At 39.1% G+C, this 14042-nt stretch overlaps 6 protein-coding genes and 1 non-coding gene across 7 annotated transcripts; 6 read left to right on the forward strand and 1 right to left on the reverse strand.

Annotated features, from left to right (window-relative positions):
- Positions 1 to 1205: 1205 nt before the first annotated feature.
- On the forward strand, positions 1206 to 3179 carry TMN2 (Tmn2p; the record flags this gene model as incomplete). The annotated part of the gene is made up of 1 exon (XM_037290399.1): positions 1206 to 3179. The coding sequence occupies one exon, from the start codon at positions 1206 to 1208 to the stop codon at positions 3177 to 3179; it is 1974 nt and encodes a 657-aa protein (XP_037146294.1).
- A 1356-nt stretch (positions 3180 to 4535) lies between these two features.
- HG535_0Gtrna9I lies at positions 4536 to 4609 on the forward strand. The gene has a single exon. It is a non-coding gene; the product is annotated as a tRNA-Ile (tRNA).
- A 118-nt stretch (positions 4610 to 4727) lies between these two features.
- Positions 4728 to 5078, forward strand: SLO1 (Slo1p; the record flags this gene model as incomplete). Its single annotated transcript, XM_037290400.1, has 1 exon — positions 4728 to 5078. The coding sequence occupies one exon, from the start codon at positions 4728 to 4730 to the stop codon at positions 5076 to 5078; it is 351 nt and encodes a 116-aa protein (XP_037146295.1).
- A 913-nt stretch (positions 5079 to 5991) lies between these two features.
- On the forward strand, positions 5992 to 6765 carry ISC10 (Isc10p; the record flags this gene model as incomplete). Its single annotated transcript, XM_037290401.1, has 1 exon — positions 5992 to 6765. One exon carries the CDS (start codon positions 5992 to 5994, stop codon positions 6763 to 6765), a length of 774 nt encoding a protein of 257 aa, XP_037146296.1.
- Positions 6766 to 6808: 43 nt separating this feature from the next.
- TMS1 (Tms1p) lies at positions 6809 to 8413 on the forward strand (the record flags this gene model as incomplete). Its single annotated transcript, XM_037290402.1, has 1 exon — positions 6809 to 8413. One exon carries the CDS (start codon positions 6809 to 6811, stop codon positions 8411 to 8413), a length of 1605 nt encoding a protein of 534 aa, XP_037146297.1.
- A 183-nt stretch (positions 8414 to 8596) lies between these two features.
- On the reverse strand, positions 8597 to 9667 carry DMC1 (recombinase DMC1; the record flags this gene model as incomplete). Its single annotated transcript, XM_037290403.1, has 2 exons — positions 8597 to 9469; positions 9536 to 9667. 2 exons carry the CDS (start codon positions 9665 to 9667, stop codon positions 8597 to 8599), a joined length of 1005 nt encoding a protein of 334 aa, XP_037146298.1.
- A 692-nt stretch (positions 9668 to 10359) lies between these two features.
- Positions 10360 to 13989, forward strand: SPO71 (Spo71p; the record flags this gene model as incomplete). Its single annotated transcript, XM_037290404.1, has 1 exon — positions 10360 to 13989. One exon carries the CDS (start codon positions 10360 to 10362, stop codon positions 13987 to 13989), a length of 3630 nt encoding a protein of 1209 aa, XP_037146299.1.
- Positions 13990 to 14042: the final 53 nt, after the last annotated feature.

Below are 14042 nucleotides of genomic sequence, written 5' to 3' on the forward strand. Positions count from 1 at the left end.
CGGCATCATGGGGTACTATCGGTGATCAGAAAATGTTGCAACTGCCCCTTTGCTTTTCATACCTTAGTAGCACAGTGGTTTAGTGCTCTAAAAATGTTCTGAGAACGATCCCTAACGTAATCATATTTTATTAGAAGAATGATCAAGACAGCAAACCTAACAAAAGTGTTCAATAAATGTTGTTCGTTAATTGGTAAATAATCAGTTCCAGCTTCGCAATGATATGCAATATGGAATCAAGAGATTTTCGACCTGAAGTACGTAGCTGCCACCCTTAGGTTCGCTTTTTTTTTCTTTTGGACGTGTGAATAGCGAAAATGCCTGTTATTGGTATCGATATCTACCGTAAAACGATGACCTCTGGGAGAGATGACAGGTGGCGTAAGAAAAATGAGCAATCTCTTTGTTGAGTACCCCTGCTCATCCTCTTGAGAGCATCTTAGCGGCTAAGAACGAAAAGGAACAACAATCGTGTTAGCGCCGTATATTAAACAGCTTCAAAGACTGAATATGAATGAATCTCAGAAATAGCATCAAAAAAAGCATAGAATCAACTCATGTACGAGGGCTCGGGGAGCCTAAGTAAGATGCCGATTTTATACTTTTCTGCTGTTCAAGAACTGATATTGTCATTACGCTTCACAACGCACAGCCATTCACTGGCAGAAGAGCAATCGAAGAACAAGAAGCGTAAGAAGCACTAGGATGATGACATCGAAACAATTACGGTTTAACGGAACTTGTGTTGTCTTGGAGACGCTTAACAAGGACTGCAAATGTGTATTTTTCATGACGTTCAAAAGACTGCGGCGAAAGTGCATCGCACTTCTAGAACAACGGCTTAGTTTGTTGGGCTCTAAGAAACAGAGTACGTTGCAATCCGCCAGCATGCTAGTCGATCTATTCGGCGATCGCTACTAATAGCTCACGTATCTTGAATACACATGTCTTTATTATGGAAGTAAACTTTGTGTTTTCGTGAGACCCTCCTGGTTTCCTCGTAGATGACGCGAAAGAAAGTCCTTGAAAAAGTCTCGCACTGGTTGGGAAGAACTGCTTAATAGTATGTGGTTTGCATTAGTTGAGGTAAAAATTTGAGCTAAAATCACGTAAGAACGAGCGCAAGTGCACCATATTCGAGGTTATTTTTGTCAATATTAATTGATCAATCCCTTCGAAGTACAGTTCGCAAGAGGCCTCTTAAGATGATGACAGCAGACATACTTCTTTTGTTATCGCTTTTTGTATCATTGAATAATGCATTTTGGTTACCAGGTGTTACACCAACCACGTACCACACCGGGGATGCAATACCTCTTCTGGTGAACCATTTGACACCATCGCAGCAATTCCACCATATAAACTCTGAAGGTGATACAGTTTCTGGTGATGCACAACACTATATGTATTCTTACGACTACTATTATCCTAAATTTCACTTTTGTCAGCCCCAAAATATAAGGAAGGAGCCAGAGTCCTTAGGTTCATTTTTGTTTGGAGATAGAATCTACAATTCGCCATTTGAATTGAATATGCTAGATAATAAAGAGTGTGTTAAGCTATGTAGCACTTCGATTCCCAAGGAGGACAGTCAATTTATCAACAGTTTAATTAAGAGTGGATTTAAGCAAAACTGGATCGTGGATGGTTTGCCAGCTGGAAATGGTGTCCTTAGATCTGATGATGACCAGGATGACGAGGAACAAAAGTATCTTGTTGGATTCCCACTAGGTTTCGTCGACGTTATTGATGGGTGGGATGCTCAGCAAAATCCAAACAGAGAAAGGGACAGTAAGGCAAGTCAGAATAAAATTATCGAATTACCATATTTTGCTAATCATTTCGAAATTGAGATTCATTATCATAAAATTGAGAGCAATGCCCACCGTGTTGTCGGCTTTGTTGTGACTCCGTATTCCATTAAGGACAATTCAGAGACGTGTATACTCGACGGAGAAAGATTGGTTCTTTCTGAAAAAGGCGATACAGAGGTTTCCTTTACCTACTCTGTTAAATATATGCACTTTGCCCAGACTTGGGCTACAAGATGGGATCAATATGCCTATGGGTTTGATTCAAAGATTGAATGGGTTTCTTTATTGAATTGCTCTGGTGTTGTAATTGCATTGTCGGCGGTAGTGGTCCATATGCTAATGCGCGCATTAAAGAAAGATTTCGCCCGCTACAACGAGCTAAACCTAGATAACCAATTTCAGGAGGATTCTGGTTGGAAGCTATGTCACGGTGACGTTTTTAGGATTCCAAACAGGCCTTTGTTACTTTCTGTACTGATCGGTTCAGGTACTCAATTGTTCCTAATGGTCATATGCAGTGTGATACTGGCGACTATTGGATTTGCCAATTCACAATCTAGAGGGACTTTGCCAACTGTCATGTTTATCTTATATGCTCTATTTGGATCAATCGGTTCCTATACCTCAATGGGTGTCTACAAATTTTTCAAAGGCCCATACTGGAAAGTTAACATGATCTTGACTCCAATTCTCGTACCAGGTAGTGTCTTTTTGATAATTGTCGGTTTGAATACTTTTTTGGCTTTTGTTCACTCATCTGGTGTGATTCCCTTGGGGACATTGATTACAGTCATTGTCCTCTGGCTAATTCTCTCTGTTCCATTATCGTTGGCCGGTTCTTTGATTGCTCATAAAAAATGTAGTTGGGATCATCACCCTACGAAAACGAATCAGATATTTAGGCAGATTCCATTTGAGCCATGGTATATGAAAACTATACCAGCTGCACTTTTAGCAGGCTTTTTCCCATTCACTTCAATTGCAGTTGAACTATATTTCATTTACACCAGTTTATGGTACAATCAATTCTTCTATATGTTTGGTTTTGTGCTATTTTCCTTCTTCCTGCTCGTTATGACAACCGCTCTGGTTACTGTATTAATCACATACAACTCTCTCTGTTTAGAAAACTGGAAATGGCAATGGAAGTCATTTATTGTTGGTGGTCTTGGCTGTGCCACTTATGTGTTCATTCATGCCATCCTGTTCACGAAGTTCGAACTACGTGGATTTGTCACAATAGTATTGTATGTTGGTTATTCTGCACTAATTTCCATCTTGTGTTGCATCATAACCGGTACCGTTGGATTCTTCACCAGTATGCTTTTCGTAAAGAGAATTTACTCCTCCATTAAGGTCGACTAGAACTTGACCAAGTGATCAGTATGACCAATCGCATCAAAGAATATAGAGCCCATAGCAACATAAATATATGGTATTAAAATTGAAATTTAGATTTAAGACAATCAATCTGACTGGGGCGTTATATAGAAATCAAGGACTTATATAGCTCGATAGCTCGAAGTCGCAATATATATTGAAAATATTTGGAAAGAATGTTTTCTTCGGCGTTGTCGATAGTAACTTGGTTTGACATTGATGATAATGCTATGATATTCAATTATAGAGATATATAATTCCTTGGTTTCCTATATCATGAATTGGGATAAAACTGATTGAACTTGGATTAATATCTGGAAAATACGTCAGTATTTATACCTAATATTTCGCACCTATTGAACCATAAGAGAGGACGACGAGCGAAGAATTTTCATCGTCATCACACCATTTCTAGTCCCATAGAACCCACAGTACAACTGTTATTTCATGTTCCATGCCATAGACTCCTTCGTAGTCAGACTCCTGAGTTGTAAACGTCTCGTGATAGATTATCATCCGATATCTTTCCATTATCGATTGACATTCTGTTAGGGTTTCATCTGACTTCGTTTATTTTGTTTTACAGACCAATTGTCTCTTTCTGATTCTTATAAGTCATCTCTTTAATATATCTTACAATCTCGATTTATATTTCAACAGTCTGAAATTGGTGATTGCTAATATATAGATGGATATTGTGAGACGTTGAAATATAGATCGATATTTGTTGAAATATAAATCGAGATTGTAAGATATATTAAAGAGATGACTTATAAGAATCAGAAAGAGACAATTGGTCTGTAAAACAAAATAAACGAAGTCAGATGAAACCCTAACAGAATGTCAATCGATAATGGAAAGATATCGGATGATAATCTATCACGAGACGTTTACAACTCAGGAGTCTGACTACGAAGGAGTCTATGGCATGGAACATGAAATAACAGTTGTACTGTGGGTTCTATGGGACTAGAAATGGTGTGATGACGATGAAAATTCTTCACTCGTCGTCCTCTCTTATGGTTCAATAGGTGCGAAGTATTAGGTATAAATACTGACGTATTTTCCAGATGTTAATCCAAGTTCAATTAGTCTTATCTCAATTCATGATATAGAAAACCAAGGAATTATATATCTCTATAATTGAATATCATAGTATCATCATCAATGTCAAACCAAGTTACTATCGACAACGCCGAAGAAAACATTCTTTATAAATACAGACACGCTCATGCCGCCAACTCCGAAAGTTTACCCACTTTCGAAATATTTCAACCTAATATTCTCTTTATCACGAGGAATATGTTGAAAAAAAGTCATTTTTTCACACATCAAAAAACAGGTCTCTTGGCCCAGTTGGTTAAGGCACCGTGCTAATAACGCGGGGATCAGCGGTTCGATCCCGCTAGAGACCATTTATTTTTTAAACATCACAATAAAGTTTGTATGATATCATACCTTGCAGTTGGAAGTACCTGCTCCAAAGATCCGAAAGAGCAGTTTTTCCTATATTTCAGGTGAAAATCAGCAACCATGGGTGAAGATAAGGCCAAAGTAAGTGACGACTCTATTATGGCGATTCATAATTCTTCTATTGCTAAAACTGCAGGAAACAATGAGGTTGCAGTTTCTGAGGGGAACAGCAGGTTATCACAGGTGGATGAATCCAGTCCTCAGGTTTATAATGATTCTGCCGACACACAAGAAACTGTAAACCAAGCTAATCTGTACAAGGAGACAAGACTACTGCGAGACACCCTAGATTTATTGTGGAATCAAACTCTAGAACAGAGAAATATGTGCGAACAATTAGAAAAGGAGAACGCCTACTTGCAGGAATACATAAGCAATTTGATGACTTCAAGTAATGTACTGGATAAATGAGGAGTCCAGGATTAAGGGTTCTGACCTCAAGAATCCAACTACGGAAAACTTTGGTTCGTTATAACAGGCCATGTAGCGTGCGAAGGTTGATTGACAGGGGTACCTTCGTGTGCAGCAGAATACACCACCTTTGTCGTGAAATGTACTCAACATTGATAACTCTGTTACAACAGGTATTCAAGCAAGTTAACATTGCTGCATACTCTTAATTGATCCAGAGCTGCGCATTAACAATCATCATACCCATTATAAAGTACACTCGTTTTTCCATTTGGTGGAAACATTTGGAATCCAATATCTTTGTATTTGTTGTGGCCACTTTACTGACTGTGAGTTCCTCTGTCCTTCGTTGAATGTCTAATAATTCAATCCAAATGTGACTGTCTGACGACCTTGGTTTCAACCGTATTGAAATCATTCTGGGTTGACTTGACGTCTGTTACGTTTGTTTTTGGCCAACACAGCTTTTTACTGAACTGTTTCAAACCAAAAAAAAAAATTGAGTTCACTGACTAACTGAATTTTAATGAGATCTGCTAATCATATGAAGGAGAGACATCATTTTGAAACGTGCAATATAGAATAATCGTTGATAATGTGCTTTATGCCGGCCCATTCCTTATACATAGCTCACTTCCTATTCGACTAATTATAGTGGAATTGTATCAATTTACTATGGACAAATTGGAAACGAACTGGTAAACCTCGCAACATCTGAAGCTACGCATATATCATATCATCAGTTGTGTCATTCTTGTGGTTTTCTTGTTAGGCGCGCCAGGCATGTCCTCACACGCGCATTATTTTTGTGTCACAAAATATGGCCTTTTTTAGTCTTTTGCATGTTTATCATATAAACCTATTTTGACAGGATCGTTTCCCTGACGGATGGATAAGAGGTATCCAGAAGGGCATGAGTGTGCTTAACAAGATGTACCATTCCAAATTCGACGAAAATAGCGGGGAGCATCATTCCATAACATATAGCAGGGGCGAGATCCAAGCTGTAAGTCACCTAGATGTTTTCAAGTTACGCAGTGTTAATTTAAAGGGTAAAAACTCGCAGGTGAAGCATGCTAATCAGAAAGAGACCCTAAACTTGGCGACATTTCTGAGACAACCTGAAAAGGCTGTCACCAAATCATCAATGTGGCAAAAGTTTCAGCTAAAAAATCCTGAGGTCGAGCCTTTGGGTGATATAGAAACGCAGTTTATACCGGAATCACCGTCGTTGGAACACACTTTGGCAGCAACATCAGTCAATGCACCACCTTTGTTGAAGGAATTTGAAGAAAACTCATTGGATTTGTTAAACGTTTCCAAATTTGCGGATCGCTCATTCGATTGCCCACCATTTTTTCACGCTTATGACTACGAAAGTCGGTTGGATCCTGAAGATTATGGGTCAGTTTTGTTCAAGGCAATCTACGATGAGATAAGAGGAGAAAAACTAGTTTTTCAAAGAGAACTCGAGTATCAAGAATTGAGAGAATCAATTGGAAAAGTTGACTACATAATGTACTACATATTTGGGTCAGACAAAACGGGGTTTTTTGAGCTACAAAGAGAGCGTACTATGTTTCAAGAATCTACAATCCAGACTTACACGTCACCACTAAGGAATCCTGAACAAGAACATGTAGGTCTCTCCAGCGATCCTGATCAGATTGGTCCAGAAGATATCTGAAATAATTCCTTATTAAGAGGTCTTTAGCAAGTTGTCTATAATTATGCAGAATTTAACTCTCTTCCGTACTTACGTTTTGTTGTCCATTAACAACTTAGTTGTATTTGATACGGGTTTTAACACTTTTTCGGATTCAAGGAGGTTCATGAAAACGAGACTAGTACACAATTCAAGACTAAAAAGACGAAATCATAAAATAAACACAGTTGCAGCAATGGGAGCCTTAGTTTCACTGCCTGTGACCCTTGGTGGCTCGTTTATTGCCTCAGGTTTAGGTGCATGTTGCTCAAATATCTGTTCGAAGACAGTGGCTTCATTGGGAACTTCGTCAATGGGAACTCGACTGTTATACGCAATGGGCTTGCTGCTCAATTCATTAGTATCCTGGGTATCGATGTCGACTAATAAGTCCTTTTTGTGGCCTGGTGAGACCTGCGCCAGCACCGGAGAGTGTGGTTTCTTCACGGTTCATAGACTAAACTTTGCATTGGGACTAATGCATTTAACGCTTGCTGCTGTCTTGTATGGCGTGAAATCGACCAAAGACGCTCGATCTAACCTGCAAAATTCATGGTGGAGTTTGAAGCTATTCCTATACCTCGGCTTAGTCATTCTCTCCTTCGCGCTTCCAAATTCCTTCTTTGTCAACTTTTCTAAGTGGGTATCTGTGCCTGCTGGCGCCATTTTCATTATTGTGGGACTGATATTACTAGTAGATTTTGCTCATGAATGGGCAGAAACCTGTATTTTTCATGTTGAAAGTGATGATGAAAGCTCTCCCTTCTGGAGAAAGCTTCTTATAATTGGGACGAGCGCGATGTATGCTGCTTCTCTAGCTATGATCATTGCCATGTATGTGATATTCTGCCGCCAAAACTGTTCTATGAACCAGACGGCTGTTACCATAAATTGCATTTTTATTGTATTGGTAACGGGGCTATCTATCCATCCAAGAATTCAAGAATCGAATCCAAAGTGTGGTCTAGCACAAAGTAGTATGGTAGCTGTTTATTGCACATATTTGATAATGAGTGCAATGACATCAGAACCTGATGACAAAAAATGTAATCCTCTGACTAGATCAAGCGGAACACGTAATGCGAGTGTTGTGTTAGGGTCACTTTTTACATTTGCAGCTATCGCTTATACGACAACCAGAGCTGCCGCGAATACTGCCTTGCAGGGTACAAACGGAAACGGATCAATATATCTGGATGAAGATGTCGAGTACGCTGGAATGGGGAGACAGACACGAAATCAGTTACGTTACGAAGCGATTAGACAGGCAGTTGAGGAAGGTTCATTACCAGAAAGTGCCTTATACGATACATCATGGTTGGGGAGATCGTCACCAAGTATGAACGATAATGAAAATGACGATAATGCGAATGATGACGAAATAATTGAAACAAAATACAATTATTCTCTATTTCATATCATATTCTTTATGGCGACACAATGGATTGCAATTCTGCTGACAATAAATGTTACTCAAGATGATGTCGGTAATTTCATTCCAGTCGGCAGAACATACTTTTACTCATGGGTTAAAATTGGCAGTTCCTGGTTATGTTACTGCTTATACTGTTGGACAATACTTGCTCCCGTCCTAATGCCAGAACGATTTGAATTTGATAATTATTATTAGCATATATAAATATCAGAATTTTATGAGGAGAGGAAGTGTGCGAACGTGGTAAAACCGGGGAGTGGAACACAAGTTGTAACAATATTTCAAACTAAAAAAGCTGTCAGAAAATAAATTGATTTTTAGCAATTAAACAATATGAATACTGTTTTTATGGTTCATGGTTCATAAAAGCTGACTGGATTAATCCGTTGAGTCTGTAATGCCCTTTTCCCCAATAATATAAACGCATTCTTTTTCTGGCATATCAGGAGAATCTTGAAGTTTTGCCACTCTTTCGTCACCACGACCTTTTCTGAGTAAGATACGGGTAGCTGAAGCATGTGCCAGTACATGCCCACCCACAGGTTTTCTTCCATCCGCAGATGCAAAGAGTGCAGATGCTCCGGGATCTGATTGAACTTGATTTGTCATGAATACCGCAACATTAAATTCTTCAGATAGTCTATTCAGTTTAAAAAGGTGCTGATTTAGTCTCTGCTGGCGCTCATTCAATTCTCCTCTTCCAGTGTAGTCTACTCTAAAGTTTGCCATTATAGAATCAACTATGATCAACCTATATTCACTGGAGCTTAACTCCTCCCCCAGCTGCTCTACCAATTCCATTTGATGTTCACTATTCAATGCTCTTGCATAGGATATATTTTCAAGACAAGCTTCAGGATCAATCTCGTACCTGGCTGCAATCTGTTTGATTCTCTCTGGGCGGAAGGTACCCTCCGTGTCTATGTAGGCAACTTTGCCCTCGCCCCCTCCCATTTCTTTAGGAAGCTGTGCCGTGACACACAAAGTGTGTGCCATTTGCGTCTTGCCGCAGCGAAACTCTCCAAAAACTTCTGTAATACTCATTGTCATTATGCCGCCTCCAAGTATGGAATCCAATTGCTTCGAGCCAGTCGAAAGTGCGAATACTCTCTGTCTGATATCTAACTGAACTGTGGCCGGAATGAAACCTACTTTAATTATTTTATTAGCAGCTTCTTTGATCTTTTCGACCTTAATCTCACTTAGACCCTTAATTTTTGCTAGGTTTCTTCTTGTAGTTGACAAGACAGTCTGCAATCACAACTTTGTTAGTAAGAAAACAATTTATAATTTTCTGGTATCTGAAAGAGGGCATACGTTGACAGTATGAATTCCACTTGTTTTGAGTTTCTGTAGATCTGAAGCGTTTATTCCGTGGTTTTGCAGTTCATCCACTCCTATAATATTTATTTTCGATTCGTTTTCTAGTACAACTTCAGTTGAAGACATGGTTAACTTGCTTGCAATGTTGGATATGTCAACAATGTGTCGATGGTCAAATAACTGTTGCGTGTGTAAAAGACTATACATATACATCATATCTCTATAAGTATATAGGTATGTTTGTATATATACATATTTCCTCTCAGGCTGTGCTCTGGTTTGGCTTGGCGGCTAATCGAAAATTTACCCGGTCTTGACTGCGAAAATACTCAAAATCACAGTATACTGCACTCATATAGATTTTTGGTCAAGTTGTACCATTAAACCTTCAAAAGCTTCAACTTTTTAGCTGCAACTACTTCATTTACATGTATTACGCTAAAGAAAAGATTATCGCGTTCCAGCTTCTACAGAACTTATTGCGAATCTCTCTATTTGACGTTTCGAGAAGGATCTCGACATTCAGATCAGGTCAACAGTTTTATCAATCTAATAACTTCATGATCTTCGAATCAAACTCGATTTACTCAAGTCTAGAACTTTTTTTTCACATATTTTAAGTGCTGTCATCTGCGATCCACAACTTCGCATGTCGCTATTTGAACACAAAGATGTGTCAGAAAATGAAAATGCGGTAAAACACTGGAACATCACTAGGTTGAGGATTTGCGAAAGAGTATATAATAATAGAATTAACTGAAATTCGATCTAGGTGTGTGGGACTGAGTGAAAAGACTAGGAAAGGTCTTGACTGTATTATGGTTCTTTCTTCTCGGAAAGTGCTTGAGATTATTTCTGATGAGGAGAAGTTTGTTCGCCATTCATGCCCAAATTACAAAAAAGATGCTGTAACATTGATTGATATTCCTAAAAACTCATTCACTGCCATTCGTTTACTGAATGCATCACCCGTCGAGATATCACTATCCTCGAAAGTTGTGTTAGTGGGTGGTGTGCCAGCTCTTTGGTATGATGAGCAGCGAGTAGGGTTTAGAAAATTCGTTTCAAGCATTGGATCGAGAAAGATAGATAGGGACACAAGAAAGCTAGATAACTATGGATATCGCCTGATGTATAAAAAGGCAGGTTCACACACTTATGGGGAGGAACATGCTTCAAATAAACCAAGTACACCTGGTAGTTCGACGCGGACTGCCTATGGACCAAGCCCAAGGAGACAATTAAAGGAGACGAAAACTTTGGCAACAGAGCTACGAGTTGCTTCTCCCCACGGAAGTAAACCCATAGCGAAATTGCAAGAACTTCAACATAAAGTACGCCAGAGCAAGACAGTTCCTGTGCTTCCTACTCTCCAGAAGAAATCCGCACCAGAGAAAGTGAATTACAGGTACCCATTAAGCACTAATCATGATCAAAGGAATGTCGATTACGAAAGTTCGGTTTTCGATGATTTCGAGTCATCTACAGATTTACAAAGTTCATTGAGACCTAGTAATATTTCAATGAAAAGCTCCATGCATAGTTCGGAAAGAAAAGTCCCTATCATACATCCATTTAGAGAAAATTCCTGTAATAGATATGACTATGAAGACAAACCATCTACGATTACAATGCAAGTCCCTGAATCGGGGATAGATTCTGCGTTGCAAGAGGGAGACTCCGTTTCTCCCTCTGTTTCAAATTATAAACTAGTTTCTCCCGAAGCTTCAGATGATACTGCCCGTCAGTCACAAAGTGGCCAAGAAATCTCCTCAATCGCAAAGAACCGTGCCATCACATTTGCCGATAAACGGGATACGAATACTATAGTTTCTCACAGTCGAGTAGTTGGTTCTTATTCTTCCTTAGCTGTAAGGAAATTACCTCTTGTTCGTCTGAAAACCACAACTAACTCTAAAGTTTCTGAAGTGATGCGTGTATTGGATCCAAGTCCAGAAGAAACCGATTGCAGTCTGAACAAGAATGAGTTAGTCAAATTTACTGCGTCAAGGAGGCACATAAAAAGGCATAAAGGGGTTTCTGGTAAAGTATTGAACAGGTTGAAAAAAGAAGCAGAGGAACTATCTCAGCTTTGCTATAGTCCTCATCATAATTTGGTTCAACGGCTAAGAAGTGGCGTGATTTTATTTGCAGGCAGAGTACTTGTAATGCAAAAGATTGCAGTTGATAGAAAAGAGCCTCTTTTGCACTTTTCAGAAGTAGAGCCAATTGATACACGAGTTGCTGAGAGGTGGAAGGAATATTTCGTCATTGTACGATCAACGAACTTATCTGAAAGGCCTGTTTTCATTCAGTTCTATAAAGGTGTGCATGCCCCCAAGAATTTAGACAAGGGCTTTAAGAGAAAGGCCAAATCAATGGATTTTTTTCTAGATATGCAGTGCAAGATTGATTTCTACAGTAATTTGGATAAGACAATATGTGTTCAAAAGCCCGATGACAAATATTCTGGGATGATCGCAGAAGGAAACGATCCAGATTTAGACTCTTTAAATCCTTTGGCTTTTTATATTTTTCGATGCCGAACACTCCATGATTCAAGTAAATTATACGAGATGCTAAGGAAATACCTAGGAATTGCAACAATTCCAAAAGAACTGGTTATAAGAGTCCCTGACGCTGATATCTCTGTAGGATTGAAGTTCACAAAGGACATAGTGAATAAATTGTTCCAGCTGGAAGCAAATGAGTCAGAAAGATTAATTCTATCAATTCTTCGGAGAGGATACAAAGTATTTCAAAATCCTTTGATGAGATACATAAACATAGCAGTAGTACAGGAGCTAAAACAAAGTCATCGAGATGTTTTGAAGCAATGGGATAAGAGTAACGTAATATTAGGATGCTGTTTCAAGCGCTATGACTTATTACAGTGGTCGTCAGGAAGTCAAAATGCATTAATCGGAAATTCTTTAGCTCTTTGCAAATCACATCTTTTGGAATACAGATCATATACTCAAATACCGAGATTGGTAAAAGTGGGAGAGAAAAGCATACTTGTTGAGCCGACTGCTGTTGAGGGGTTTTTAATACAATTAACAAACAAATATGGAAAAGAAAAAACATCTCTGGGAAAGTTCTTTTTGCAGCCGTCTTTTCTATTTACCGTGGACAATCTACTTTTTTATATGAAATCGAATAGAGTCAGTGCTGATGTGCCTTTCGAAAAGCTGTTTCAAGGTTCCCAGAGTAAAACTTCTCCTGATGAGACAAAACAAATGCTAATGAAGACTCCTAATGTGTGTGAACATGATCCTTATCCGCTTGATCTAAGTGGTCATATAAACTGGCTAAAAGACAAAATTGATGCTCGCACGTTTGAAGAAAACGATCTATTCGCTTTCAAGTCCTTTAATAGACGCGTGATACAGATTATGAAGGCCGAAGGAATGATTGACATGACAGAGATAGTAAATGTCTTTTATGAAACAGTCGCAAATGTGGAAGGTTGCGAGATTAAGTACCAGCTGTACAGTAAAGCAAAAAGAGCGTTTTGGCGGCACGCTAAAAATATTAAGGATGACACAAGCTACTTAGTTTGCGCCGTAACAGCAAATGGTCTCATTCTGAAATTATTGGCACCTAACAAGACTGTCTGCGAAGAATGGGTTACCAGGCTCCAAGGGTTGATAAAATACTGGAAAGGAAAGAGACACTCTGAATCTGAGAAAAGCAAAGCGCTTAAGATCAAAAATTTCCGAAATTTAAAACTTGATGAAGAAGAGGAGTCAAACATCAATGGAAACACACCAAAATGGCTAACTGATCGTGGTGTTACAGATTCCACAATTTATAATGCGAATGCGCTTTCAGGACTGCGACCCTCACTTCAAAAAGGCCTGCTTTACCAAAAGCCAAAAAAACACAGCATCTTTTCAAGGTATTTCGTTATACTAATTCCTGGATTTTTGACGTTTTATCATGCTTTTCATAGATCATCTTCGGGGGTTGCTAAGAATGTGCTTAATCACTCGCACTACTTGACTATTCCTCTAGAAGGCTGCTACATATATTCTGGCGCTACAACAGAACTTGATTTATTGAAGAGAGACCATACTTTTGATGAAATTAATCCCGGAAGCCATTCGTTACCAAGGTACTATAGCGACGGTTGGAGATCAACGGAGGACGAAACATCGAGGTGTTTTACGCTTTGGTTCGGTAAAAAACGCACCTTCCATACTGTAAAGAGGCGAAACGAGGTAGAGAGCAAAGATGGCGGGTTCCATCATGATGCTTCTGCGGATACGTCCAATAATGAAAAATTTAGACGAAATCCGTCTACATTAACGCTCACAAAAAAACTAGGAGTCACTGGTAGATCGATGGTTTTCATGGCACGGTCTCGACAGGAAAGAGACCTGTGGGTCCTCTCTATTTATTACGAGCTGGAACGACTAGCAAGAGTCAGTGCCGATTTCTTGTGACATAATACATAGAGTAAGCACACAATGATTATCCAGAAATTTAGGTCTTCAAG

Source organism: Zygotorulaspora mrakii, chromosome 7 (assembly GCF_013402915.1).
Source record: "Zygotorulaspora mrakii chromosome 7, complete sequence".
NCBI classification, from domain to species: Eukaryota; Fungi; Ascomycota; class Saccharomycetes; order Saccharomycetales; family Saccharomycetaceae; genus Zygotorulaspora; species Zygotorulaspora mrakii.